General features: G+C 41.0%; 1 protein-coding gene across 2 annotated transcripts; it reads left to right on the forward strand.

Moving 5' to 3' along the window:
* Nucleotides 1–13,367: 13,367 nt before the first annotated feature.
* Nucleotides 13,368–22,728, forward strand: PCDH18 (protocadherin 18). 2 transcript variants are annotated; one of them, XM_065836516.2, is made up of 4 exons: nt 13,368–16,387; nt 17,260–17,348; nt 17,478–17,641; nt 21,550–22,728. In XM_065836516.2, exons 1-4 carry the CDS (start codon nt 13,883–13,885, stop codon nt 22,212–22,214), a joined length of 3,423 nt encoding a protein of 1,140 aa, XP_065692588.2. In that variant the 5' UTR covers nt 13,368–13,882; the 3' UTR covers nt 22,215–22,728. The 2 variants fall into 2 exon arrangements, with proteins under 2 accessions (XP_065692588.2, XP_065692589.2); XM_065836517.2 differs by having other exon boundaries at nt 17,263–17,348.
* The last annotated feature ends 4,075 nt before the right edge of the window (nt 22,729–26,803 follow it).

Here is a 26,803-nt window from a genome sequence, read left to right on the forward strand (position 1 = left end):
GAAGTGGTTCTGTGGAACAATCAAGAATCTATTTGAAGATCTATGTGTATATATCTATGTATACACATGTATAAACTACTTTTAAGTTGTCTCAGAAAACAAATCGCAATGAGCAGTGGTGAAGCAGCGAAAAGAGCTCATATTTGATAAAGAAAACAGTAGAATCACAGAATCACAGAATTGGCTAGGTTGGAAAAGACCTCAGAGATCATCAAGTCCAACCCTTGGTCCAACTTCAGCCCATTTACTAGATCATGGCACTAAGAGCCATGTCCAATCTCAGTTTAAAAATCTCTAGGGACGGTGAGTCGACCACCTCCCTGGGCAGGCCATTCCAATGCCTGATCACTCTCTCCGTAAAGAACTTCTTCCTAATATCCAGCCTAAACTTCCCCTGGCAGAGTTTAAGCCCATGTCCCCTTGTCCTATTGCTAACTGCCTGGGAGAAGAGACCAGTTCCCACCTGGCTATAACTTCCCTTCAGGTAGTTATAGAGAGTGATGAGGTCACCTCTAAGCCTCCTCTTCTCCAGACTGAACAACCCCAGCTCCCTCAGCCTCTCCCCATAGGTCATGTGCTCAAGTCCCTTCACCAGTCTTGTTGCTCTTCTCTGGACCTGCTCCAGCACCTCAATATCTTTCCTGGACTGAGGGGCCCAGAACTGAACACAATACTCCAGGTGTGGCCTCACCAATGCAGAGTACAGGGGAAGGATCACTTCCCTTGTCCTGCTGACCACACTATTTTTGATACAGGCCAGGATACCATTGGCCTTCTTGGCCACCTGGGCACACTGTTGGCTCATGTTGAGCTTCCTGTCAATCAGTACCCCCAGGTCCCTTTCTGCCTGGCTGCTCTCCAGCCACTCTGTGCCCAGCCTGTAGCGCTGCAGGGGGTTGTTGTGGCCAAAGTGCAGGACCCGGCACTTGGCCTTGTTGAACTTCATCCCATTGGAATCAGCCCATTTTTCCAGTCTATTCAGATCCCTTTGCAGAGCCCTCCTGCCTTCCAGCAGGTCGATGCTGGCCCCCAACTTGGTGTCATCAGCAAATTTGCTGATGATGGTCTCAATCCCCTCATTTAAATCATCAATAAAGATGTTAAACAGGACTGGACCCAACACTGACCCCTGGGGGACACCACTAGTTACTGGCCGCCAGCTAGATGCAGCCCCATTCACCAGTACTCTCTGGGCCCGGTCCTCCAGCCAGTTCTTAACCCAGCAGAGAGTGCACTTGTCCAAGCCACGGGCTATCAGCTTTTGAAGGAGTATATTATGGGAGACAGTGTCAAAGGCTTTTCTGAAGTCTAGATAGACCACGTCTACAGCTTTCCCCTCATCCACTAGGTGGGTCACCTGATCATAAAAGGAGATCAGGTTGGTCAGACAGGACCTGCCCCTCCTAAACCCATGCTGGCTGGGTCTGATCCCTGGTCCATCCTGGAGGTGCTGTGTGATAAGGCACCTAGATCAAATACAAGGCACCTAGATCAAATACAGTGACAACCATGGTAAAAGGGAAAAAAAATTCCACAAATGTCAAAGACAAGACTGATATATATTTTTTTTCATATGGATTTTTCATATCAAAGTATTTCCATATCAAGATGTTTGTACCTAGCTGTGTATGTATTCTTGTTACTAATTGCTTGTAGCATTTGTGTGCCATAACAACCCTATAAGCCACGTAACAGTCTGTGATTCAATTAAGTAGTTTAGCAAATGAGATCGGCTAAGGGAATGGTCAGTGGCTTTCAGTTTTAAACAAGTAACTTACTGGGGGAATTCTAGTTAGGAAGGATGGGATGAAGCACTTCTCTGTTAGAAAAGTCAGGCTGACTTTATAGGATTCATATGAAAATCTATGTAGGTCTTTAGTTCAAGTCTGACTTTCATTATATTCTTTTCCTCTTGCAGTAGTTATGATTCTTTCTTTAAATACTTAGTGTATGCATTTGATTTAAAATAGGCCAGACTTTAATGGTTTAACAATGTTAGGAAGAAAGCACATATAATAAAATCCATAAATGGTAAGATTACTGTATTTTGCAAATAGATTTTACAGTAGAATGGTTGCTCTGCAAAATACTAATGATGAGATGTCAGAGAAATTCTCTCTTTCCATCTTCTCTCTCTTTCCTTCTTTTCTCTCCCTCTCTCTCTCACTGTGTGTGTGTACATATAGCGACAAACCCTCCAGGTGCTCAGCTCCATGAAACTGATTTCATAATTCTTCAGTTTTGGAAGATCTATTAAAAAAAAAAGGTAACCATTTCTCTCTTGCGATTTTGGGGCACCATAAATTAAACCTAGTAACAGAGATCAGGGCAAGCGGTTTTTGAAGGGGAATATCTCTGAAGTGTCCTTCTCATTTCATAAATGTGCGAATCATAAGACCATACCTCAGTTGAGAACAGAAGTCCATCATTTTGGTCTCATTTCCACCTGAATGGAGCTTATATAGGTTAGGCTTTTTTCTTTTTCTCCCTTTTGTCTCTCTGTAAAAAGACATATTCTTTCAGGTGAGTTATTGCTGTTACAGTGCAAACACCTATTTTGTGTTTAAAGGAAATAAATGAATTTATAAAAAATGGAGTTCCCTTCAGTTACACTCTTTTATGGCAAACGAGACATGAATGTGGTCCACACCAGAAGTCATACACTGAGAGTTTCTCTCATTCATTTAATTCTGTTAAAATGAGGGACTTGTGCTGCCCAGGCACTCACTGGTGACCACAGAATTTGGCCCAGTAGCAGATAGTTTGGCATGTGGACTTAACAGCGGCAATCAAGTCAGCTAATATATACAATCCAGGTAAAACCAGAAGCAAAGTGCGTCCTTCTACAGCCTCTGGGTTTTCATCTTACTCCAGTTAACTGAATTCTGAGACAGTCCTTTATATACACCAAAGCCAGAGAGAGTCCAGAGAATTCCCTAATGGTGCATGCAAATCAAACCTTCCTGAGCTGTCAGACAGTAATGTAATGAAAGGAAGCTTGAGGAACAGTTATGAGAATAACGTCTGCTTGAAGTACTAGTTTTGGATCATAACCATGTTGAATTACTAATGGATCATTTGCTTTTCATGGTTGAGTGCTGTTTGACCTGGGTGGAAATCGGAAAGAGAATATGAACAGAACTTAGTTAAGAGGATATATAACTTCCAACATGAAATTCTTAAACTGTTATTGGCTGCAGATATGAGGCATCCATACAATCTAGGAGTTTCCTTTCAACCTCATCAAGATTCAGTGATATACACTTTGGCTGAAATTAAATCCTGAACTCAGTCGTGCACGTAGATATCCAGGTCAACAGACTTCATTCATCCTTCTTATGCTCAGATCAACAAACAGATTTGAATCAGTCTTCATTAGCTGTAAACAAAAGGTGGTGTTAAAGTTGGTAAGGAAAAGGTTCTTCAACATCCCTAAATGAACTGATGTGATCTCTGATGAAAGTGATAATTTAAGAAAAAGTTTTTTACAATTGAAAAAGTAAGCACCCTGTTTTATTTTCAAGTCACAGCAGGCCTGGGGAAATACACGCTGTTAGCTTTCATAGCACATATGACAGATTACATATTACTTAACTGGTTTAAAACCAGTGCAGGTATTTTGTTTAAAGTGATCATAAAACAAAGCTAACAACAAAAAAGCATCAAACTTGTCAAAACACTGAGTTTTTTTTAATACCACTTTGTAGATTTATCACTGGTTTTTTATAGCTTTTAGAATTCAAGTGACAAATTGTGGGGGATTTTTATTGCTAGCTGTTGAACCATTTCTTTACCAAGGTACTCAGAAAAAACATTTGAACTATGTCATAGAACATGTTATAGAAGCTATATAAAAAAAAGGCATTTAAACAATGCAGGATGGCTACGACAATTCCTAGCAATAATACTAACTTGTGTAACACTGAATCCTGATAGCAATATACCAACTTCAAATAGACTTTGCGGTTTATTTGTATCAAGTTTTCCTTTTGAACTATATATTGAAGTTCTAATGGAAATTATCTATATGTCATCCTGTGTGCGCTTGATTTATCCTACATTTACTTAATAGGTTCATTTTGTGATAGAAGTCTGTGGAAGGACAAAGTAAAAGACCAATATCTTAATAGCAAGGATGCCCTAAGAAAAGGCACCCACAAACAACAATTTTAAGTATTTGAAAACTGCAAAAGTAGTCCATAGAGATTCATTACAAAGTTCTTTTAATTGAACTTTTTGTGCTCTAAAAACATTTTATATACAAGAAAATACATATATACACATATCTTTGTGTAAACCCTACAACTTATTTCAATGAAAAGTCAACACAGCTGTATTTTGAAAGTATTTCAGTTTATGCTCTAAGTTCCAGTCAATGTAGTATTACTATTTACTGTTTTAGTGAATTTATGAAAAAAAAATGCCAGCTGCCTCGTTACATCAAGTTGAAGTGTTCCAGGTTCTGACATAGCTGTTTTGGACCACAGAATGAGGGAAAAAATGTGGGTGTACCCATATTTATGTAGCCTGGTGAGAGAATGCATTCCAGTAAGTTAAGGTTGTTTTGGAATAGTCTTGCGTATTTATTTTAATTGGTATCTGATCAAAACAAAAATTTTTCTGAAGGATGAAAACTTTACTGAAATGACTCCATAAAAAATAGAACACATTTTTAAAAATATATTTCCTATACAGTTTATACCTTTTTTCTGGCTGTAAAAATGCTATGGTTTATGGTATGATAGCAACAGAACACTTTCATTTGAACTAACAGGTTTCTAATGAATTTTATGAATACTAACATGTACACAATACATTCCATACAGTTAAGACATAATGCACTACTTCTAAAATGGGTCTACGCAAATTAACTTTGAAGGGTGTCTGTGCTGGTCTTGCACCCATTAATTGCATGATGTGAACCCCTACAGCAGCTGATTTAGAGAGTTCACCCTGGCTGATTCTTGCTGGTGGAAATTTGCCAAAATGATTACATCAACTTTCAACAAACCACATGTGCATGACAACAGTCAGCAAACAATTACTTAAAACCCTGTAATATAATTTGTAATTTGATATAATAGACTCCTCTCTCAGTGTTCACATTTCCATGATAAAGCCAGGGGAACTGGGGCAGTTCTGCAAACAAGCGCAGGCTCCGGACACCAGGGGAGGAGATGGCTCTCAACCCTCCTCTTCTCTGCTCTGGGCTTGCACAACAACCATGCTGCCTGCAATCTGAGATTAAAATCCTGACAGTCATCATTTTGGGAAGCTTGCTAAAACATCAGTATGTCTTTCTTTTTAGCTCTGAGCGATGACTATACCCAGCATATGTTTTGACTAACAAGGCAGTGAGGGGGTTGATGAAAATAAACCTGTAGTAATGAGTTATGGAAACAATAACACTTCCTTGAGTTTTAAAAACATCTGAAAGCAAATGTCATGCCCCTGCCTCATCCCCAGCTCTATGTGATATTTTCCATCCTCCTGTGTTACAAAGCCCCCATAAAGGCTGAGTCTTGGGAAAGACGTGTTGTGGTAAATGTATTTCTACTTAATATTCTTCAGTAAGGTCACAAATCACTATCTATGCAACATATAAAAACTGCAAGATTATCACAGATTCAGGCCTTGAAGCCCTTCTGTTTTCTTTGTTCAAAGGCAAAGATCCTTGACATATATTCAGGAGACAGATTGGTTTAAATTCTCTCTCCTTCCCCTCCTCTCTGCAGTTATATGTGGGATAAGAACATGTAGAGGAATGTGAAATCTTTATCTGCAGATAAGTGTTAACATTTTGTTTAGGCTGTGGCTGCCAGAGGAAGATTTCAATTAGTTCCTGCTAAGAGCAAAACTGTCACTTTTTAGTCTGGTTTCCAAATTAACTCAAAGGTAGAAAATGGACTTTTTCTGCGCATAATAAAAAAATTGGAAAGTTTGTCAGAACTTTGAAAGTGGTTGGAAATATGGAAGAACAATGGTAATGCTGTGTAATATCTCCTGAATCAGTGAAAAAGGTTATCAGCTACTTACAGGAAGCTGATAAAACCAGAGTGTGATTTTCAGGAACAACATAACTTATACAGAAGGAAAAAGAGCCATTGCTATGAATACTGAAAGTTTCTTGGCGGTGCTGGATGTAAGGCAGTTGATTTTAGCCTGTTAGTAGCTATTATGTCAATTTGCTCTTCCTTCCCTGAGTGTTTCTCCATGTGATCTGTTTTCACAGCCCCTTGGTCTGGACTCGGAGGCAGAGGAACCCGTACGTTCAGATGAATGGTAATGAGCATTGTCAGAGAGGCAAGAAAATTGAGTCCTTGCTCTGGCTGCCGGGGCCGAGAGCTGCAGGAGCTAATTGTGTCAATGGTAATGAGACCGAGCAGGCAGCAGATGCTCACGTGCCTTTACAATCCAAATCCCACCAACAAATTCCTCCCACAGAAACTTTGAGGGATGTCTTGGCACCCTGGAGATGGTGATAGACCCGGGCTCAGCCACATGCCACCTGCTAAAGCCATTGTTTAAAAAAAGAAGGAGAAAAAAAAAAAAAAAAGCCTGTTACAATAACAAAGTTGTTTGCTGTCTCTTGCAATGAATTTATGGCACCAGTTTTAAGATACTGCAGCTATTGGAAAAAAAAAAAAAAAAAAGAGGAACATCTGATTCTTTAAAGAGAAACATTTGTATTGAGCACTGTTAACAACTTACTTGGGAAGCCGGATGTTCAGTATGTGTTATAATACATATTCTGCTGATAAACCATGCCTGCCTTTTTCCCATTACAGCTCCCACTGTGCCTGCTTCCTACAGCAGGTTTACATTTCCACATGTTTTCCCATGACATCGAAGCAGAGAGCATTTTTTTCCCTTTTTTCCCAGAAAAATCAAGAATAAAAAAATGCAGATAGCATGTGGAGTGCTGTATAAATATTTACTGTAGAATAAATTAAACAACATATTTGGTCCTTATTCACAAAGCAAGCTGGGTGGTGAATTGTGCCTGAGGTTTTGAAGAGAGGAAGGCCGTTAAGGGTGCCTTAATGACAGCCCTTTGTAGCACAAGCTTGTTAAATGGTGCAGTAGAGAGAGGTTCAGACCCTTACAGGAAGCATTTGTCCCAAGAACATCTATTTCTGGAGAAGTCTGGTCAAATGTCCTTTCTCACCACAAGACTTTGTGTCTGGCTTTGCACTCCTGCAAGGCTCACACTCTTCAAGACAATTTAAACTGACCCTATAGCTGTTTGAAATTTTTTGGTGGATTGGGTTGGTTCCCACTAGTCCCAGAGTCAGAAGAAGACAAAATTGTCCTAAAAACACTGAAGTTGTCTCTGGCTCCACGGTGGCTGCACACAGCTGAGCTCTGGCTCTGCTGAAGGTAATGGACCCTTTCCCTTTGTAAGTGTCCAGCATCCTTAGAGTCTGTTGGTCACAAACAGCTGCTGGCAGTAGGTAGATGACTGGATCTGGATCATTTGGCTTCAGCTGTCAGTCGAAGATTGACCACATGCTTTGTCTGGTCTGAAGACACTTCAAGCAGCAATTATGCTCCTTTTTTTAAACTCCCAGGAGCAATAGAGAAAGTTATAGCTCCTCAAAGAGCTTGGGCTGAGCTGGTAATTTGACAAGTATGTATTGCAGCCCTGACTAAATTCACATCTGCACCAAACTTCAAACCTTTCCTTTACAGAAACCCCACTCCTGTGAAGAAAAGTAGTATCACAAATGCAGCTGCTCCTTCTGCTCTGTGTAAAGTAAGAGTGGCCATGGGAACATCACCACAGGCTAGTTAGTGTGTTGCAGGGTACAAGAGCAAGGCATTTGTCAAAGCAGAGTAGCAATAGTGTAAGAGAGAGAAAGCCTTTCAGATGTATGGATCTGAAGTATTTCAAATTGTAGTGCATTCAATATATTAATGCGTTAACATCTGGAATAAAAACAGATGTGGGAAATCCAGTGCAAGCACACCAATGTGCCAGACTGAAAACTGGTAAGCATTCCTCAGGCAAACAGCACAGGTGCTGACAGTGCTTTCCCCATCAGGAAGAAGAGGTCTTGGGTCTCCATCCTGCTGACCACTCCAGTCTCATGGTGGCTGCATCATCAGGAGACAGGAGGTGACAGAGTACCTCCATTCCTTGAGCTCTGCTTTGCATGCACTGAAGGTTATAGCCACCGTCCTCTGAAGCATCTGGCTTCCCTGATTATTTGTATTCATAGTGATAGAGATGGACAGGAGGGAAAAATGATGCATTAGGAAAAGGGTAGTTATGTCTGTTGTGCATAACAGGATCCACAGTTGGCTTGTGAGAAACTGAAGCAGGGATACACGATGTTACCCTTTTTTCCTCAGGTGTGGTGGGAAAGAAGTGTGCCATAGTTCTGATCAGGTGCCTTTTATCCCATGCATACATAATATTCAAAACCTCATTTTACTGGGCTGCATATATTGCTCTTAAAGGCAATTTTGGGTAAACAGCTATCAAATAGAGATATTCTACTTCATGCTTTACAAGGAAATAGCTAAACAAAATTAGAAATGCATTAGTGTGATCAAACAACGGAATCTCCATTATATACTGTGCCATATTAACTAAGTCTCAAAATAACTCAAAAGCATCTGGTGATATATTACAGGCATTTGTTTTTAATAGAGGTTTAGTAAACCATAAGTCTCAAGTATTTTTCTCTCTTGCACTTGGTAAAACTTTGAGAGATAAATGTTTTATTGGCTCAGAAAGAGACTGAATATCTATGTACAGTACTTACCATGCATGGAACATGTACGAGTTCAACTCGCTATTTATATACACAATGCTGCATTGCAAAACTGCCACAGAAATTTACTCATGTAGCAGAAAATGTGCTCCCCTGCCCTTTGCCACTATGATTGATGATAATGTAAAATCTAATTTTGAACTCATCAAAAAAAAATTCTCACCCATCAGCAGGTATATAGAATTTTGTGGTTTGATGTCTTTTAATGAATGATCAGATTTTTTTTAAGCAACTTGAAACAGCTAAAATTATAGATTGGGGTGTAAACTAAATTTTTCTGGTTTTTCCTACTTCTGGATACCTAGCCTTTTGTTTCAGGGCTCCAACTGGCTGTTTATTGGGGCAGGAAGATACTTTTTCCTGATACAGCTATTACCTTTACCGAATGATTCCCAAGTGTCTCAGAGGTGACAGAGAGTGGCCTTTGAGACTTCCTGTGTTGGATGTTGCATAGAAGGGGTAGTGACTGGGAACAGAGACTTGTTAGGCAAGGTATCTTCAGCAGGACTGCTTTAAGGTATAGGTATATGTGTATGTAGTTAAGATATAGATTTTGTGGAGGTCAGGATTGATATTATCAAGTGGATTTTTTTGTTTTCTGATTTTCCTGTCCTCTGACCCCATTTTAGATCATTAATTCACTGCCTTTTCAGATGAAACACATAACTGATACCGAATTGAGGTACGCTGCTTAGTATCCCAGAGACTAAAATATATGCCCTACCTAATGCATTTGGGCTTAATTAAGAAGACTGTGATGAAGGGGTCACATCTGATAATCCAATAACCCATTCTGCCTTTAGCATCTCTTGAAGTAACCCAGCCTCTGATGCACCTCAGTTCTGAAAAAGCTATCGGGTATAGACGTGACTGATGAGAGAGTTAGTAGCCTGGACAAATACAGCATTAATTTGTGATGAGTTCTATAATGTGCTTGTCTGTGCAAAAAATCAGACTGAAACATCAGCCTCCTTTCACCCACTCCACTGAACAGCATATTGACCTTTGATCAGCTCACTTGTGGGTCCAAGAGTGAGTATGAAATGGTAACACTCCTTTGCCTACAAGGATACTCTTCACTCAAGTTGCACTTGTGCTGCAACAGATGGAAATGTTAAGTACAAAGACCAGGGAGAGCTTTGTCCTTAGTTTTACTCTGGGAAACAAGCTTGTTGAAGAGGGATAAAAGAGGTAGAGGGAGAGACAAAGAGAGGAAGGAAGAAAGAGGAGAGAGGAAGCCCCCCAATTTTGTCATTCATTGTGATGGAAAAGGTGTTTTAAAATACACTTCTGACTTAGGAAGACTTGTCTTTCACATTCATTACACAGGTGTCAAATCAAATTTTGTCTTGCTATGTCTTGCGCACTGGAGCATAATGTATATGACATTTTGTAACATGATGCAACATAAGGCAATAAATCATACTGAAAGTGAATAAAACCTCATTTTCGTGTGTGTACAGGAAGGGGAATGAACCAAATGGCACTGTGTTAATTTCACTGTGCTTCAGTCATTGTTAAGAAATTTATTTTCTTTCTCCCCTGTCCCTGCAGAGGGACTATTTCTCAAAACAGTTCTTCAAAATAAAATTCTCTGTCACCTAAGTTTTGCATATATACTGTGCATCTATGGGATCAGTAACTTTTATAAGAAAATATGGGCTTGAGAGCTCTATAAAACTCCTCAGAGAAACAAGACGGACTTTAAAGTATATCGACCGCAGAAATAAATCTACTTTCAGCTAAATCAAAGATTAATTAATCTGCTGTGCAGCTGTCGTTTCTGAAGTAGCATTGTAGGCAAATGGAAGTGCTATTTGGATTCAGTTTGGTTTTCCTCCTCAGGTACATCACCAGTGAATTCTGAATGCAGCAGTTGAGGAGAATGTGGTGGTGAATGGATCCGTACGAGGTGGGAATAAGGGAGCTTAATCTCCAGGAGGCCAGCAACACTCAGCTCACGTGCCAAGCAGTGCTCACAATACCCTAAGAACTGTCTGCTGGCTGCACGTGGGACTCTCCCTTCTCTTCGTAACAGAAGTCTGCCATGTGAAATGTGGACTGGAGTTTAAGAGACTTTCAGACAAAACTCTTTTCCTGACTACGTGAGGAATCAGCCTTGGGAGTGCTACGATTGCTCACAAGCGCCCCATGGAAGTATCAACTCTAGAAGCGCCATGTGCTTAAATATTGTTGCACCTAAACAACCAACCACAAGATGTGTTCTTCCTCACTTGTAGGTTCAAATGAATGCCGAAAAAAACCAACCACCAACACAACGCTTTTTCATTACTTTAGTTCAGAATTCAGATAAGGATTATGGTGCCAATGACATTGTATTGTCATTACAAGTGTAAATGGTTAGTCGCAAGACTGTGGACTTAAGTGATAATTACAAATAACCTAACTGGCAAATTTGCAAAATCAAAAAAAAAAAAAGAGAAAGAGGTGCTGTACTTCCTCTCTCTAGGTATTCTGTGGTCTGTCACTATACAGAATAAGCCTCTGAGAAAGACCGATGTGATGAAGTGGAAAGTGATAAAAATTGCATCAAGCAAATTCTGCGTATCTAAATGTACTAAACAGGTACTTGTAAGATTTTTATAATTTAAATATATATATAATATTTTAGTATTTAATCAGTAAATTTATTTTTACTATGAATTATTCATCTCCTGTATTCACCATGTAACGGGGCAGTGACTTTTTTTTTATCAACAAGATACTTTTTATTGGCACTAAGAGCAGCATTTAATTGAGCCTATTTCCCCAATTATCGTCAGAAAAGAGTTTACACTGGTGTTTTGGAAAAATACTTTAGGAAGATTTATCAGAGATGCAAAAAAAGCTGTCCATGAACTAATGGAATTAGATTATCTTTGAATTCTCTCCACCAGAACTTAGAATGGCCACTAATTCCTTTCTTTGCTCTTTTGGTGTTTGCAAAGGGGTTCACTAAAGCCTGAATTGATATAATTATTGGCTTGGATTGTTAGAGATTTAGGCCAGATGGCTATGGGTTTCCAAAGTCCCAGTTGCTTGTGTTAGCTTTTTTAGTTTGCCTATAGGGTTTGGGGATCAGCAATTTGAAAGGGCTGCAAACTTGTAAAACAGTATTATTCATGGGGGCAGAATGTTCATCGGCGTGACCCAGTACTAAATACATTCATTATGGGCATTTCTATTCTGCACAATTTGCCACACGGCACTGGTTTGTGAAAAAAAAAAAAAAAAAAAAGAGACAACAGCTTATAAAATGCTTTTGAATGCTTAAAAAGAAGGAGAGATCACACTGAGCCTCCTCTGCTTTCTTTTTCAACAGGAACCTTCTTGGTGACTTGTGCTGAGACTAAGCAAATTGGATGAATCAGAGATTTACTTTTTACATTTCTGGACATGGGAGGGAATATAAGAGACAAAACAGAGCAATAAAAGAGAGTGATGGTATGATTACGGGAATCACCTATAAACAAGTGGACAAAGTTAGCAGAAAAACAATGAAAACCATGGCAAGACCTGGGCTGCAATGGTAAACTTAAAAAAGAAATGCAAAAAAGACCAAAATATATATCACATCATAAATAGACACGTTTTAAACGAGAACAACGTACCAGCTTCTGTGAGCTGGATGCAGCACAAAGCTCACAGAACAGTCTGTAGCGTTTGTGGTGTACACAAACTAGAGAAGATTTTTTTTTTGGGGGGGGAGGGAGGGGGCGGTAAATGTTTTGTAGGGTAAATGTGAAAACAGTTTTCAGCAAAAGCAGAGAGGCAAGGAAACGGTCATCTTCCAAACACTTAGTCTATCTGGTGGCTTCTTTTCCTTTAAAACACTTGGCATGTAGAAGGTGTACTTAGCACTAATTGTCATGGTGAAGCATGAAGTCGTTTTTCAACTAGAATGAAAAAGACCTTCTGAAGAATCACTGGAACAGCAAGTAAAAATAAGCACCAGAAACACGCGGAGACGATTGCCTACACGCACATACAGAACCCAGCTCAGGCAAATGCAGTTGTGCTGGGGACAGAAATGCTGCAAAAGGGAAGCCAAGGGATGGAGAGGAGAGGGCAAAACGTTACTGCCTTGGACAGGAGGAGGGAGAGATTTCAAGGCACGAAGGAGATCTCTCTGTGCTCCACGTAAGGAGCACAGATGTTGGGAAAACGCAGGTAATAGGTAAATAAGCAGCAAGAAGGCACGGTCACAGACACGTCAACCTCAGCTCCTTTACTAAGCAAACGCACTAAAAAGATCCCAGTTAGTTAAACAAGGGAACCTCAGAGCATGTAAATGAGGAGCGCGATCGCATTTTTCGTGGCAAGGAAAGGGAGGAATTAAAATCACAAAACCGGGTTGAAACTGCTCTTAAAATGCAGGGGCGGAAGGGGCAAGAAGTTGATTTAAACTTGCCTTTTAGTAATTTCTCCCCCCCTCCCTCCGTCCCCGCTTCCCTCCACCTTCCCCCTCCCAGCTTCCCCCTCCTCTTCGGCGGCGCCGGGCGAGCGCTGCCGGCGGGGCCGCCCCCCGCTCGCCCCTCACCCCGCCCGGGCGGGCGCGCAGGGCGGGGGGCGGTGGCGCTGCCGGCCCCGGCGGGGCGGGCGGCCTGATTGGCTGGAACGGGGCCGGGCACATGGCGGGCGAGAGCTTTGTCTGCCGAGTTGGAGCGAAGTTGCGGAGGTTTTAGGCTGGAGCTGGCGAGCGCGGGTGTTCAGTCTGCCGCCGAGCAGGGAGAGAGGGAGGAACGGAGCTCGGCGGGAGGCTACGGATCCCCGAGCGCCCCCGCCCCGCATCTTCTCGCCCCGGGTTCCCTGGATGCTGGCTGGGGGAGAGGAGCACGCTGCCCTGGGCGATTTCATCCTGGAAGAAGAGCGGGGAGTCAAATGAGGAAGGGCGGACCGCGTACAGATTGTATCTGGATGTCCTGGCACGGTGTGTATGAAAAAAAAAAAAAAAAGGCAAACAAAAGTTTTCTGATCTGTTAAGATATTAATACTTGGCTGACTAGAAAAGACGTTTTCAAGTTTTATAAAAGACCAGATGTGCGCTGGGTTTGAGGTACCGAAGGAAGTCGAGATAATTGCTTTTTAACTTGCTTGGAGAAATGAATTGCAAAACCTTACAAATGCACCGAATCGGCAGTAAAATGCACTTTATATTCATTTTTGCACTGATGATAATATCTTTCAATAAGGCTGTGCTGGGCAAGAATTTGAAATACAGGATTTATGAGGAGCAGAGAGTTGGGTCGGTAATTGCGAGACTATCGGAGGATGTAGCTGATGTTTTATTAAAAATGCCTAACCCGTCCTCGGTTCGTTTTCGAGCCATGCAGAGGGGGAATTCTCCCTTGCTTGTGGTCCGTGAGGATAATGGGGAAATCAGCATAGGAGCTAAAATTGACCGGGAACAACTCTGCCAGAAAAACTTAAACTGCTCCATAGAGTTTGATGTGATCACTCTGCCCACTGAACATCTGCAGCTTTTCCACGTTGAAGTTGAAGTGCTGGATATTAATGACAACTCTCCCCAGTTTTCCAGAGCACTTATCCCTATCGAAATATCCGAGAGTGCAGCTGTAGGAACCCGGATCCCTTTGGACAGTGCTTTTGATCCAGATGTGGGGGACAACTCCCTTCACACTTACTCCCTCTCTGCAAATGATTTTTTTAGTATTGAGGTGCGAACCAGGACTGATGGTGCTAAGTATGCAGAGCTCATTGTGGTTAGAGAACTGGACCGGGAGTTGAAGTCAAGTTACGAACTCCAACTCACTGCTTCAGATAAAGGAGTGCCTCAGAGGTCTGGATCATCCATCCTGAAAATAAGCATTTCTGATTCCAATGACAACAGCCCTGTTTTTGAGCAACAGTCATATATAATTCAGCTCCTAGAAAATTCACCGATTGGGACTTTGCTCATAGACCTCAATGCTACTGATCCAGATGAGGGCGCTAATGGGAAAGTCGTGTACTCTTTTAGTAGTCATGTGTCTTCCAAAATTATAGAGACTTTTAAGATAGATTCAGAAAAGGGGCATCTGACCCTGCTGAAGCAAGTGGACTATGAAGTAACCAAATCCTATGAAATTGATGCTCAAGCTCAAGATTTGGGGCCAAATTCTATTCCAGCTCACTGCAAAATTATAATTAAAATTGTGGATGTGAATGACAATAGACCGGAAATTAACTTAAACCTGATGTCCCCGGAGAAAGAAGAGGTAGCTTACATTTCTGAAGGGTCACCCCTGGACACTTTTGTTGCTTTGGTCAGAGTGCAAGACAAGGACTCCGGTGTGAATGGAGAGATAGTTTGCAAGCTCCATGGACATGGCCACTTTAAACTTCAAAAGACTTATGAAAATAACTACTTAATCTTGACTAATGCCACTCTAGATAGGGAAAAGAGATCTGAATACAGCTTGACTGTAATAGCGGAGGACAAGGGAACGCCGAGTCTCTCCACAGTGAAACACTTTACTGTCCAAATCAGTGATGAAAATGACAACCCACCCCGCTTCCAGACAAACAGATACGAAGTTGTTATCTTAGAAAATAACTCTCCAGGAGCATACATCACATCAGTCACAGCCACAGACCCAGATCTAGGTGACAACGGGCAGGTGACCTACACTATTTTGGAGAGCTATATTTTGGGAAGTTCTATAACCACCTACGTGACCATTGATCCGTCCAACGGGGCAATCTATGCCCTGCGAACCTTTGATCATGAAGAAGTAAATCAAATTGCCTTTATGGTTCAAGCAAGGGATGGAGGGAGTCAGCAGCTTGTTAGCAATACCACGGTTGTACTAACCATCATTGATGAAAACGACAATGCTCCTGTCATCGTGGGGCCAGCACTACGCAACAGCACAGCAGAAATCTCAATCCCTAAAGATGCTGGAATCGGCTTTCTTGTCACCAGGATAAGGGCTACAGATAGAGACTCTGGTATGAACTCTGAACTCAGCTGCTACATTTCAGCTGACAAGGAAAACAGCATCTTTGTGATGGATCCCAAAACTTGTGACATCTCTATCAATGTGAGCGTTGAATCAGTTCCAGCAAAACAATGGGAGTTTTTTGTGATAGTCCAGGATAAAGGCAGTCCTCAGCTTAGTACTAAAGCACTTCTGAAATGTACCATTTTTGAGTATGTTTATTCATTTTCAAGCACAGAAGCTACTTTGGTAAGCCAACCCTCCCTGGATGTCTCCATGATAACGATTATATCTTTAGGATCAATATGTGCCGTGTTGTTGGTCATTATGGTTATCTTTGCTACGAGATGTAATCGAGAGAAAAAGGACAACAGGTCCTACAACTGTCGTGTGGCAGAATCGACCTACCAGCACCACCCAAAACGTCCCTCAAGACAGATCCACAAAGGGGACATTACATTAGTGCCAACCATTAATGGCACTTTACCCATCAGATCTCACCACAGAGCTTCTCCATCATCATCTCCAACCCTGGAAAGGGGACAGATGAGCAGCCGACAGAGCCACCACAGCCACCAATCGCTGAACAGCCTGGTGACCATATCCTCTAACCACGTGCCCGAAAACTTCTCCCTGGAGCTCACCCATGCTACTCCGGCTGTTGAGGTAAGGTCCATACCTTGTTTTCCACATCCATTCACTCACATGCTCACTGAGAGCATGGGGTGATTGGATCAGTGCCCACTGAGAACATGTTATGGATTTCTCTTCAGATGTCACAGCTTTGCGGTTTTACTCCAGTACCAACTGAATGCATTACCATGGGGAACAGGATTAAATCTATTATTAACAGAATTATTTCTCAGTTCTTCCGTGTAAGGTCAAAACAATGGAGCGTTAACATAGACAGTATTCTGCTCTGGTTTACTGAGCTTTCTTTCCTCCTTGCCTTCCCTACCCTTCTGTATAGCCCCGTTTAAGAAAGAGTGCCAGCATACTTATATAGGGAAATGATGCAGGGAATTCTTTCGTTAATGGGAATGGAGAACTAAGAGGTTAAACACTGACACAGTTGAAGTACAGCTGTTGTAGCAATGTATGATCGTAGTGTACCTGATATATGCACACACTAATGTCAAACTTTGGTACGAAGAGCTGTGTCCTCGTAACTCTTTACATGTAGTTCAATGAAATTTTCTTTTGAATTCGGATCCTGGAATGGTAATGGGTTGATTCTTATCTGTTAAAACGAAACTCCTCTGTCTAATTGCTTGGTTTACTTGTTAACGAATTAATTATTATGAGTTCAGAGGCTAATGAACAGCAATGCATTTCCTCATTGTACAAGGTCTTCAGATGTTTCCTGTGGCATGCACTGTAATAAAACATAGTGTGTTGTACTGCATTACATATATGTAGGAATTTGATTTACGTAAACTTCAAAGAAAAAAAAAGGAACACAAAAGGCAATTAGTGGCTTTACAACTAGGGATTTGAGCTTTCATTTCAAGGAATCAGTCTTTTCATCTTTTCTTTAGCAGGTTTCTCAACTTCTCTCAATGCTTCACCAGGGCCAGTATCAACCAAGGCCAAGTTTTCGAGGAAACAAGTATTCCAGAAGCTACAGGTAAGGATCTGGACTGTTCTGCTACATATGCTTGTACATGTCTCAGAAAATACAGACATGTATTTTGAATCAAAAAGTGGAATATAACACCATAATTTAATTTCACCATTACCACAATTCTCTTTGCAGATATGCCCTACAAGATATGGATAAATTCAGCTTGAAAGACAGTGGCCGGGGTGATAGCGAAGCTGGAGACAGTGATTATGATTTGGGTAGAGAGTCTCCAATTGACAGACTTCTTGGAGAAGGATTCAGTGACCTTTTCCTTACAGATGGGAGAATTCCTGCAGGTAAGAGCACAATGGAAACTGAACAGTTTATTTACAGAGCTGCCTGGCTGTCACTTTGATAAAGCTACTACTAAGAAAGCAAAAATTCTTTAGCTTTCAACTGTTGTGTTTCCTTCCTTTTTACTCTGCTTCATGACAAACATTGAGCTGAAGCCTTCACCTATCTAGTAAAATGAAACAACTGAAAATTGGCCCAGAGCAATGCCTGCTTTTTCTGTTATTCACATCATCATGAGCTGGCTCCAAACTTCTCCACAAAAGCACAGTCTGTCCTTAGACTTTTAATGACTGGGTGGATGTTTTTGCAAAGCCAGGTCGTTATGGTTTGTTAAAAATACACTGAACTGTAATTTAGGAGATAGATTTTCCACAGTGGGTTTGATCCATAGGATACAAACTTCTGGAGTTCAGAAGTGGACTGTGAAGGTGTTCTAGAAATATGGATGTACAAGAAACAAAAGTATATTTTTTCCCACTGAAAAAGGAACTTGAGTGGCAAGGGAAGAATCTAAATGTGCCCCAGATTTTGAATCTTCCAACCCTAATTTCTAGAAGAAAGATGTTAAGAAATATAATTCACGGACAGAGGTCGGAATTACTTTAATAATTATGCAGCCACTGGTTGTGCGCTACATCTAGTACTTATTTCAGCTCATATTTTGTTTTCTCTGTGTAGCTGACAGGGCCGGATAATTTCAGTGTGGTCTAAATTTACACCAAGAGTGTAAGCTTTAAACGCTTAGTAAAATAATTTTATACAGAGGAACATATTGCTTTCTGAGGTGGTGCAGCACATGTTCCTTCCCCAGGTGTTGCCCAGAGCTGCAGCTCTTCCCTCTGCCCGCACAGGCAACACCAGTGCGGGGAATCGCACCTGACCTCCATGCGTTTTACTCCAAGAAATATGCTCTTATACTAGACAGGAGTAAACCCTAAAAGTTTATAATTTGGTCTTCTTACACATATGAACTTTAATATTTTCTTAAGTTTTTTTTCTTGAGACTAGGTTTTTTATCACTTACTCAGGCATTCAGCTATCTCCTCAGCCTAGTCTTACATACCCAATGTTTCAGAACCAGAGACCTTGAAAAGTTACTATTTTTTTCAGAATCTTTAACCTAAGTCTGGAGCCCTTAGCTATTTTTTTTATCCTCATCTCCCCCAGATCCTACTATTTATTCCTCTGCCATCTAGCATGAGACTTGTCTCATTCTCTCCTGTAGTTAGTAAGGACGCAGGGAGAGATCCGCTGGAGCTCTCAGTTGCCAGGGGAACTTCAGCAGCCATGGTGTTTGCTCCGGCATCTGTCCCCGATGCTGCCAGGGAATAGCTGTCCTCTTCCTAGCGGGCAGCAGGAGTGGTTACCCTCATGGCTAGCCAAAATGCCCATGGCTCATTTTCAGCTCTCGCAATTCAGTCTCTAAACAGGGAGCCAAAGGGTTGGATTTCCAAAAGTGCCCGGCCTTCGCCCAACACTAATTGCATTCAGAGTAAGAAAAAGTCCTGCTGAGTACAGACAGAACTGGGTTGGGCTATCAAGACGGGCATTTAGTCTCACCCAGATGTCCATTTGCTGCCATGTGTGGTATTAGTCCATCAGCTAAGTATGCTGAACCCCTCCAGATGAGACCTGAATGGGTCTGCAATTCAAACAAAAAAAGAGGAAAGGAAAAACTTCCTGGAGTTTTTCCTGTTCTTCATTTTGAAAGGTTTCTGCATTGTCAGTCTGGAGACAGGCAAAATGCTGTGGGAAAAGTCCTTGCAGTTTGTTCCTTTAAGGTGGAACTGGAAAGGAATGGAGCCAATCTACCAAAACTTCAAAAATGATGTGATTAGAAAGTTCAAGAACTGTCCTTGAAAGACCAGTTTATTTCTCTTTCTCTTTTTAAATCTTCACCAATAAGCCCTAAGTTCTGGGGGAAACAAACAAACAAACAAAAACAACAAAAAAAAAACCAAACAAAACCAAAACTGTTGTGTATCTGGTTTTTGTTTATTTATTGCCGATTTAAGGACGGACTGTGACACAATTCCATTTCCTTGGAGTATCTTTTAATCTTATTTTCAAGAATGTCAGAATTGATTATTTTATATGAAAACTAATCCTGAGTTACAAAACTCACAATGAGACAATCCTCACTTTTAATGAAATGCTAGACCATTGAAAGTCTACCATTAAATTACAGGAACCTTCTTAATTAGAACAGTAATCCTCACCTTCTGGGTGAGGACTGAGAGCTGATTCAGACCCCACGGATCACTTAAATATCTTCTCTCATTTCTAACTCTTAGGCATTTCCTGCACAACAGCACACATGTGCTTTTCATACATGGGAACAAAGCACTTCAAGGCATTTCAGTCATATCAAGGCTTCAAGCACTGATATTTCCTAGGTTGCTTTTGTTTTGTTTGAAGCTCACCGATCAGCAGGCCATTTGCAATAGCTTGTGCAATATCCAGCCTGTAGCCTAAACCTGTACTCTTGAAGAAATTCATGCTCTCACATGTAACACACAGAGAGAGTTTATACTCAGAGGAATGGAAAGGGCACTAGGAAAGCAGACGTGATGGTCTGTGTAAAGCACGGAGATAAATAATGCTGACACCATCAGAGTAGGACTTTATCAATAACTGGTGTGTTCTAAGCTGAAATACTCTGTTCAGTTCACTTACACCATTGCAAAATGTGTTTTTGATAAACGGAATGGATCCAGAGTCAGATGGAAAATGTGATGAGAAAGAGAGGAAAACTTACAGGCCATGACTGCAAACGTTTCGTTTCAGAAGTGGCATTTCTCATGTATTCAGTATACAAAGAGAGAAAGAAAAAGAAACTCTGTTCTGCATGTGATAATCTAACCATTAATTGGTAGAGGATTAGGGCAAAATTTTATTGTGGTCAAAATATGTGTAATGCTAACAGTCTGGCATTTCTGAAAACTTCTCTTTGAAGTATGTGATTCAAATTCAAGACAGTGGCCTCTGCAGCACCTACGTCTTTTCCAACAGGTTTGCCAGGCACCCAGGCAGCACCCAGCCCATGCTGAAGCTTTGTGTCCCACAGATTTGGTTTCCGTTTGGAGAGGAAAATTTGAGCTCTCTCCTGGCACATTCCTCTTTGCAGTCCCGCCAAATAGCCCTCCTCACTGGCCTGGATGCCCACCTTAAGTGTTAGAGCCCCCCTTGTGCCAATACCTGAGCCAGTGTGGTCCAGCACCCCGAGCTACAGAGCTGCAGGTGCTCCTCAGAGTCGCTCCAGTATAAGCACTGGAGTCACACAGGGTGTGAATTAAGCCCTGGGTATGCTGATACTGGATTAAAATTTAACTGACCCAGTTAAAAAGTTAAGATGGCAGTGGATCACCTAGTATTCGAAGTACACCTCACTGTCAGATCAAGAGAAGATGTGTTATTGAAGAGGGAGATCCTTCTGTACAGTTTTGTTCTCCTTTCTGTCCTCTGTCCATCTATTGCCATGTTCTTACTCTGATATGCTTCTCTAATTGCATGTGGAAGATTTCACTAAAAATTAAGTAAAAGCTTAGAGGTAGAAACACCTTTTTTTGTTTGTTTTGTTTAAATGAAATAGCACTGTACAAAGGGAACAAATATCTTTAAGTCCCACGTGGGATTTACATGTTTATCTTCAACCCTCGTTTAAGAGATGGCATTGCTGTCTTACATGTTGTTCATTTATCGTTCTCCTGTTATAAGACAGTTCAGAAACGGAAGTATGTTTAGATCTGGACCACTTGCATTTGCCATCTTCATGCACACAGAACAAGAATCCAAACGCCAGATCTGAACATCTTTGGAGACATTCAGTCCTTGTGTGTTAGTCCCTGTGAATGTAAGCGGTAATTGCAGCAGAAGGAAGACGCTCACTCTCCTCTTTTCTCTCTTGCAGCGATGCGGCTGTGCACGGAGGAGTGTAGAGTTCTGGGCCACTCAGACCAGTGCTGGATGCCACCATTGCCATCTCCCTCCTCTGATTACAGGAGTAACATGTTCATCCCTGGGGAGGAGTTCCAGTCGCCACAGCAGCAGCTGCAGCAGCAGCAGGGCGTAGAGGAAGACCCACAGCCTGCAGACGTCAGCGAGAAGAAGAAGAGCTTTTCAACGTTTGGTAAAGACTGCCAGAGCGAGGAGGAGTCTGGGGACACCTGCACCTCCTCTCTCCTCTCCGAAATGAGCAGCGTCTTCCAGCGCCTGCTGCCTCCCTCGCTGGATGCCTACACGGAGTGCAATGAAATGGATCGCTCTAACTCGCTGGAGCGCAGGAAAGGACATTTACCAGCTAAGACTGTGAATTATCCACAGGGGGTGGCAGCCTGGGCAGCCAGCACACATTTCCAAAATCCTGCCAGCAACGGGTCCGCTCTGGGGACTCACTCGAGCGCACAGCCATCCTCTAAGTGGCTGCCAGCCATGGAGGAAATCCCAGAGAATTACGAAGAAGATGATTTTGACAATGTGCTCAACCACCTGAGTGATGGTAAACACGAACTCATGGATGCCAGTGAGCTGGTGGCAGAGATTAACAAGCTGTTGCAAGACGTCCGGCAGAACTAATTGTTTCAAAAGCCTATTTTTCCACGTTTATGGAAAACTGGAAAGAAAAAAAAAAAAAAGAGAACAAAAAACAGACTGAGAAGAACTGGCATTGCCAATTAGTTGCATTTATCATAAATGTGTCTGTGTATGTTGAATATTAAAATACTGTATTTTCATATGTACACAATGCAAGTGTGATTATCTTTATCTGTATTTTAAAAATACATTTGTACCTTATATTTATGTGTAATTTAACAAATAAATTTTATTTTTGTACACCCACAGCAAGCATGTTTTCCTAAGTGTATATATATGGTACCACCTATGTCAAACTGCCAGCATTCTTGCCACACAGGCATGTTAAAAAAAAAAAAAGAGGAGGGATATTGTTTTCCCTTATTATTTCTTTTGTCTCAAATGTTATAAATATTAATTCAAACCACTGAAAAGTTATGCAAACATTAGTTTAAATAAACAATCCAACACCTTGTTGCAATGTTCCGTTCTTATAATAAAGAGTTGTCAACTCCCATGAAGCCTAAAATGTCCTTTTTATTTTTATGCTTTTGGTCTGTAGATTCATTTTCTCATGTAATTAATATATTATTGTAATGTTTTCCCAAGTGAACAAATCATGGAATTCAGTGGTGGGATTTCCAGTTGACTCCGCAAAATAAAGGTAAATTTTGTCTGCTGTTGTTAAGCTGCAAAACCAGTTGAAGTGAGCAGTGTATACTTGAAAGACAGCAATAAAATAAACTTCTCTGACCTCAAGCCGAATTCTCAATTTATGTAAATAAAAATAGACCAGAGTGTTTTATACTTGTAAATGACACCAAAATAAAATGTTTCATCTCTCAGGAAAGCAGCTGATATAACTATATCCTGCCTGTGTTTTAAGGTTGTCCATCTTTCATTTGCAAAGTAGTATAGCAATACTTGAACTTCCTAGAAAAGAGCTATCTTGTTATTAGTGGCAGTTACCTGCAAGTACATTGGCTCTCACTGAATCCCATCCTCTAGCAGAGCTTCTCCCTGTACTGAAGGCAGCTTAATGAAAACTGAGCAATTTATACCATGGTGCCGTCACCTCCGCAGAATAACTAATCTTTCTCAGATAACTGTCAGAGTCAACATGGTCCCTTTAGTTTCTTTTTTTTTAAAAAAAAAAAAAAAAATAATAAAAATTTTGGTTAGCCTGTCATCTGCGGGGAGATTTTTGTAAAACTTGAAAAAACTCAAGTGAACCTGTGCATATAAACTGTCACATACCTTTACTCTGGAGAATTGCACTTGTAAAGCACCCTATAGTGTATTTTTAATGGTGGATACAGAAAAATCCTGTTTAGTATTACCTTAAAAAAGTCAGAATTTTGTTGTCTGCATAGGCTTTATTTGCTTGTTCTGTAAGGAAGCTTTAATCTCATCTTTGGATTCCCAGTGCTGTATATGTGATGTTACATGTAGGCATTTGTTGGTATCTGAATAATGGAGAGATTCACACCTTGTTTACACTTCAGGAATATAGCTATGCTAGTTAGAAATGCCATGACCTCAGATTTCTAACAAAGTATCCATGCTGGCAGAAATGATAATGCAGATGAAACTATTGTATCAAAATGTCGTTTTGTGTATATGAGACATCAAAGGCAATTGGCTTATCAGTGTTGGTATAAGAAGATCCTCTAACAGTGGAGGCTCTTTCTGTTTTGGAGAGTTATTACAGCACCTTTAAAATGCCGGAATGGCCTCAGTGTCATGGAACTAACTCCAGTTACTGAAGGGAAGAAGACAGAACATCTCATTTATTAAATATTTCAAAGTCTCTTCCCTGATTTACCTGTACCTTCCCACTGAACCTCTTGCACGTCTGTTGCCTGTGTCCAACCAGAGCCAGTCCACAGTCTTAGATCTAACTTTTCTCACTCCTAATCCAGCTTCTAGCCATTTCCATCTCTCTAGAGTCTCATCTCCCTTCCCAGCACCTGACACACAGACCATTTTTTCTTGTCAGGCCACTAATGGCCCCAAGCAGATTCACCTGGGTCCCACCTTCCCGAGGCCTCAGGAGCTCATTTAAGCTCAGCCGATGGCATTCACCTGTTGTATGAGTGTTGGTTCCTACCTTTGTGTCCTTGATGGATGTAGGGTGTACTTATAGCAGTGTCTCCAATCCCGTCTTCTACTGCTGGCTGCAGTCCTCTGATAGATCCTGTTCTGGCCCCTTGCCATGATGGGGGACTGTTGATGGATTCCATTACTAGCACCTAGCTCAACCTGCTGTATTCAGGTACTGTATGATGGCACTTTGTCAGTGATTGTACTGCCTGTGTCAGGATTGTGCTCAACTCCTGGCCTGTCTACCCTTCCCTGAGCTGCCTTGCTCTTGGTGCTCCAATGCTGTAATGTTTATGCCAAGTCCTGTCTCTTTATCAGCAAGGCCAGGTTGACTCTGAGATCAGTCTAGATGCTGTAGCAGCCTTACCAAAGCCTGAAGTTCATGAGGCTTCCTTCTTAGCTAGGTTTCTGTTTCATGTTCCCTCTTTTTTTTTTTTTTTTTTTTTAATCAGTATCCAGTTTTTGTCCCATTCTCCAAGTTCTCTCACCCCTACCTTGTTCTCCTGTCATCTCAGCTCTCTGACTCTGCTTCTCAGTCATTTGTTACCCACGTACTAATCCTGCACGGCCCATGTATGTACTCTTGCACTTACGGGGTGTTTAGTGTCCCAATAACACTGCCTACAACTGAAATTCCCAGTTTTTACTTCTTCAGCTGGGTCTAGTTAATATATTAATCACATCTTCTCTTGCCATAATTTTTCAGGTGTCACTGTAAACTCAGCTGGATTCCTGAATTCCTACGCACCCAGTGCCTCTTACTGGGTCACTACAAGTGGTGGCAAGGGATGATGTGCTTGGCTGCACCTCCCTGCCACTCACTTTGCATGAGAGTTGAATAAGAAAGAGAGGCCCAGGCAGAGCAACTCTCAAGACAAAACTCATACCTGCTCAGGAAATCACTGGTTATTTGATGCCAGCCTGGACACACAGGGTATGTGAGGTCATATGAGTTACCTTAAAAATGTACAACGTGGTAGTACAGTTAATAGCTATTAAACTTGGAAATAATTTTAGAAGTTTTCTATTGACATGGATAAAACATTGCTGTCTGTTATGAAATCGACAGCTGAAAATGAAACTCCCTTTCATGTGATGTAGATTCTTCCTTCATAAATGAATGCAGATAGATATTGCTTTCTATTTCTAGAAGAGGCAATATTAGACCTTCAGGCTCAGATTGGCTTGCACTGTCTACACACTTGAGGGGCAGCCTGATAAACTGCATTTTTACAGTCACATCGTCCACTAGGGATTACCAACCTGTTTTAAATTTAAAATCCTTAAATCAGTTTATGTCCACTGGCCCATTTCACGTGGATAGTCTCTATGATTTAAAGAGCCATTGTTTGCAGAGGGGGCTTTCTAGCAAAAATAGATCCAAATGAATTTCTCTGTTAGCACTAGGCATCCACATATCATAAAATGTGTAAGGTTTTCCTAGAGGGATTTCTGAACCAACACACTGTATTTGGTGCATGTGTTGCTGCAAGAATCTTATAATGTAAAGAGACCAGTTACACCAATCTCGAGGAGCAAAAATGTTTACTTATATTATATCTGAAATGCATCAGAGCCTGAGCTGCATTTACTATCAATAGGAAGATTATTAACAAGCTGTAGATTGTGGTAAGTGGGGGGGGGGAAACTATCTTAATCCTACTCTGTTTAGACTTCCTCTTTTTCTCAGGTTTCTCTTATAAATAGGGGAAATTATATATATTTGTATGTACACATGTATATAGATACTTAGAGAAAAATCGTAGCACCAAATCTCTTCTATGTCAAGAACAGTGGAAACCAATGTGACACAAACACATTAAAAAAAAATAAATTATTTGCTACGTTTGATAGCTAATAGAGGGTTAGGGGTTGCTGGTGTATTTTAAGCATCAAACATGCAGGATTACTGTTTCCTTTGCTGGATTGCTGCACTTCTGTAAATGCTTGGCAGAATTTTATCCTTGAAGCCAAAAGGTTTTCCTTGTTATCACAATAGACAGAAAAGGTCATGAAAGTCATCAAATATTAATTTCCAAAATACTGGTTATTACTATGTGCTGGTGGTTCTGTCATCGCTACCGAAGGTGAAATTAGTAAGACTTTCGGAAAGAAAAAAAAAAAAAAAGCTTGATTAATGGATGTTCAACCACTATTTTTCTCCAGACTCCACGTATGGTTTTTTTAGTCACTTTTGAAATGAGGAAACTCAAAAATATATTGAAAGAATTATCAGAGCTAGTGAGTTTGACCACTTAATTTGTGTTTAAAGTATTTCTGTAACCACTGCATCGCATTTTACTACTCGATGTCCATTAGGATGAACACATCGAGAGGATGTGGGGGATGTGGCTGTCAGTAATGTCTTTGTTGCATTCTACACCCTGGTCATGTTCATAGTTACTTGGTTTAAGAACAGCAATAAAAAGCAAACAAAAGCTATCACAAAATATTTAACCTTTAAGGTTTCCTATCTTTTTTTAATGAAA

This window comes from Patagioenas fasciata, chromosome 4, assembly GCF_037038585.1.
Source record: "Patagioenas fasciata isolate bPatFas1 chromosome 4, bPatFas1.hap1, whole genome shotgun sequence".
Taxonomy (NCBI): domain Eukaryota; kingdom Metazoa; phylum Chordata; class Aves; order Columbiformes; family Columbidae; genus Patagioenas; species Patagioenas fasciata.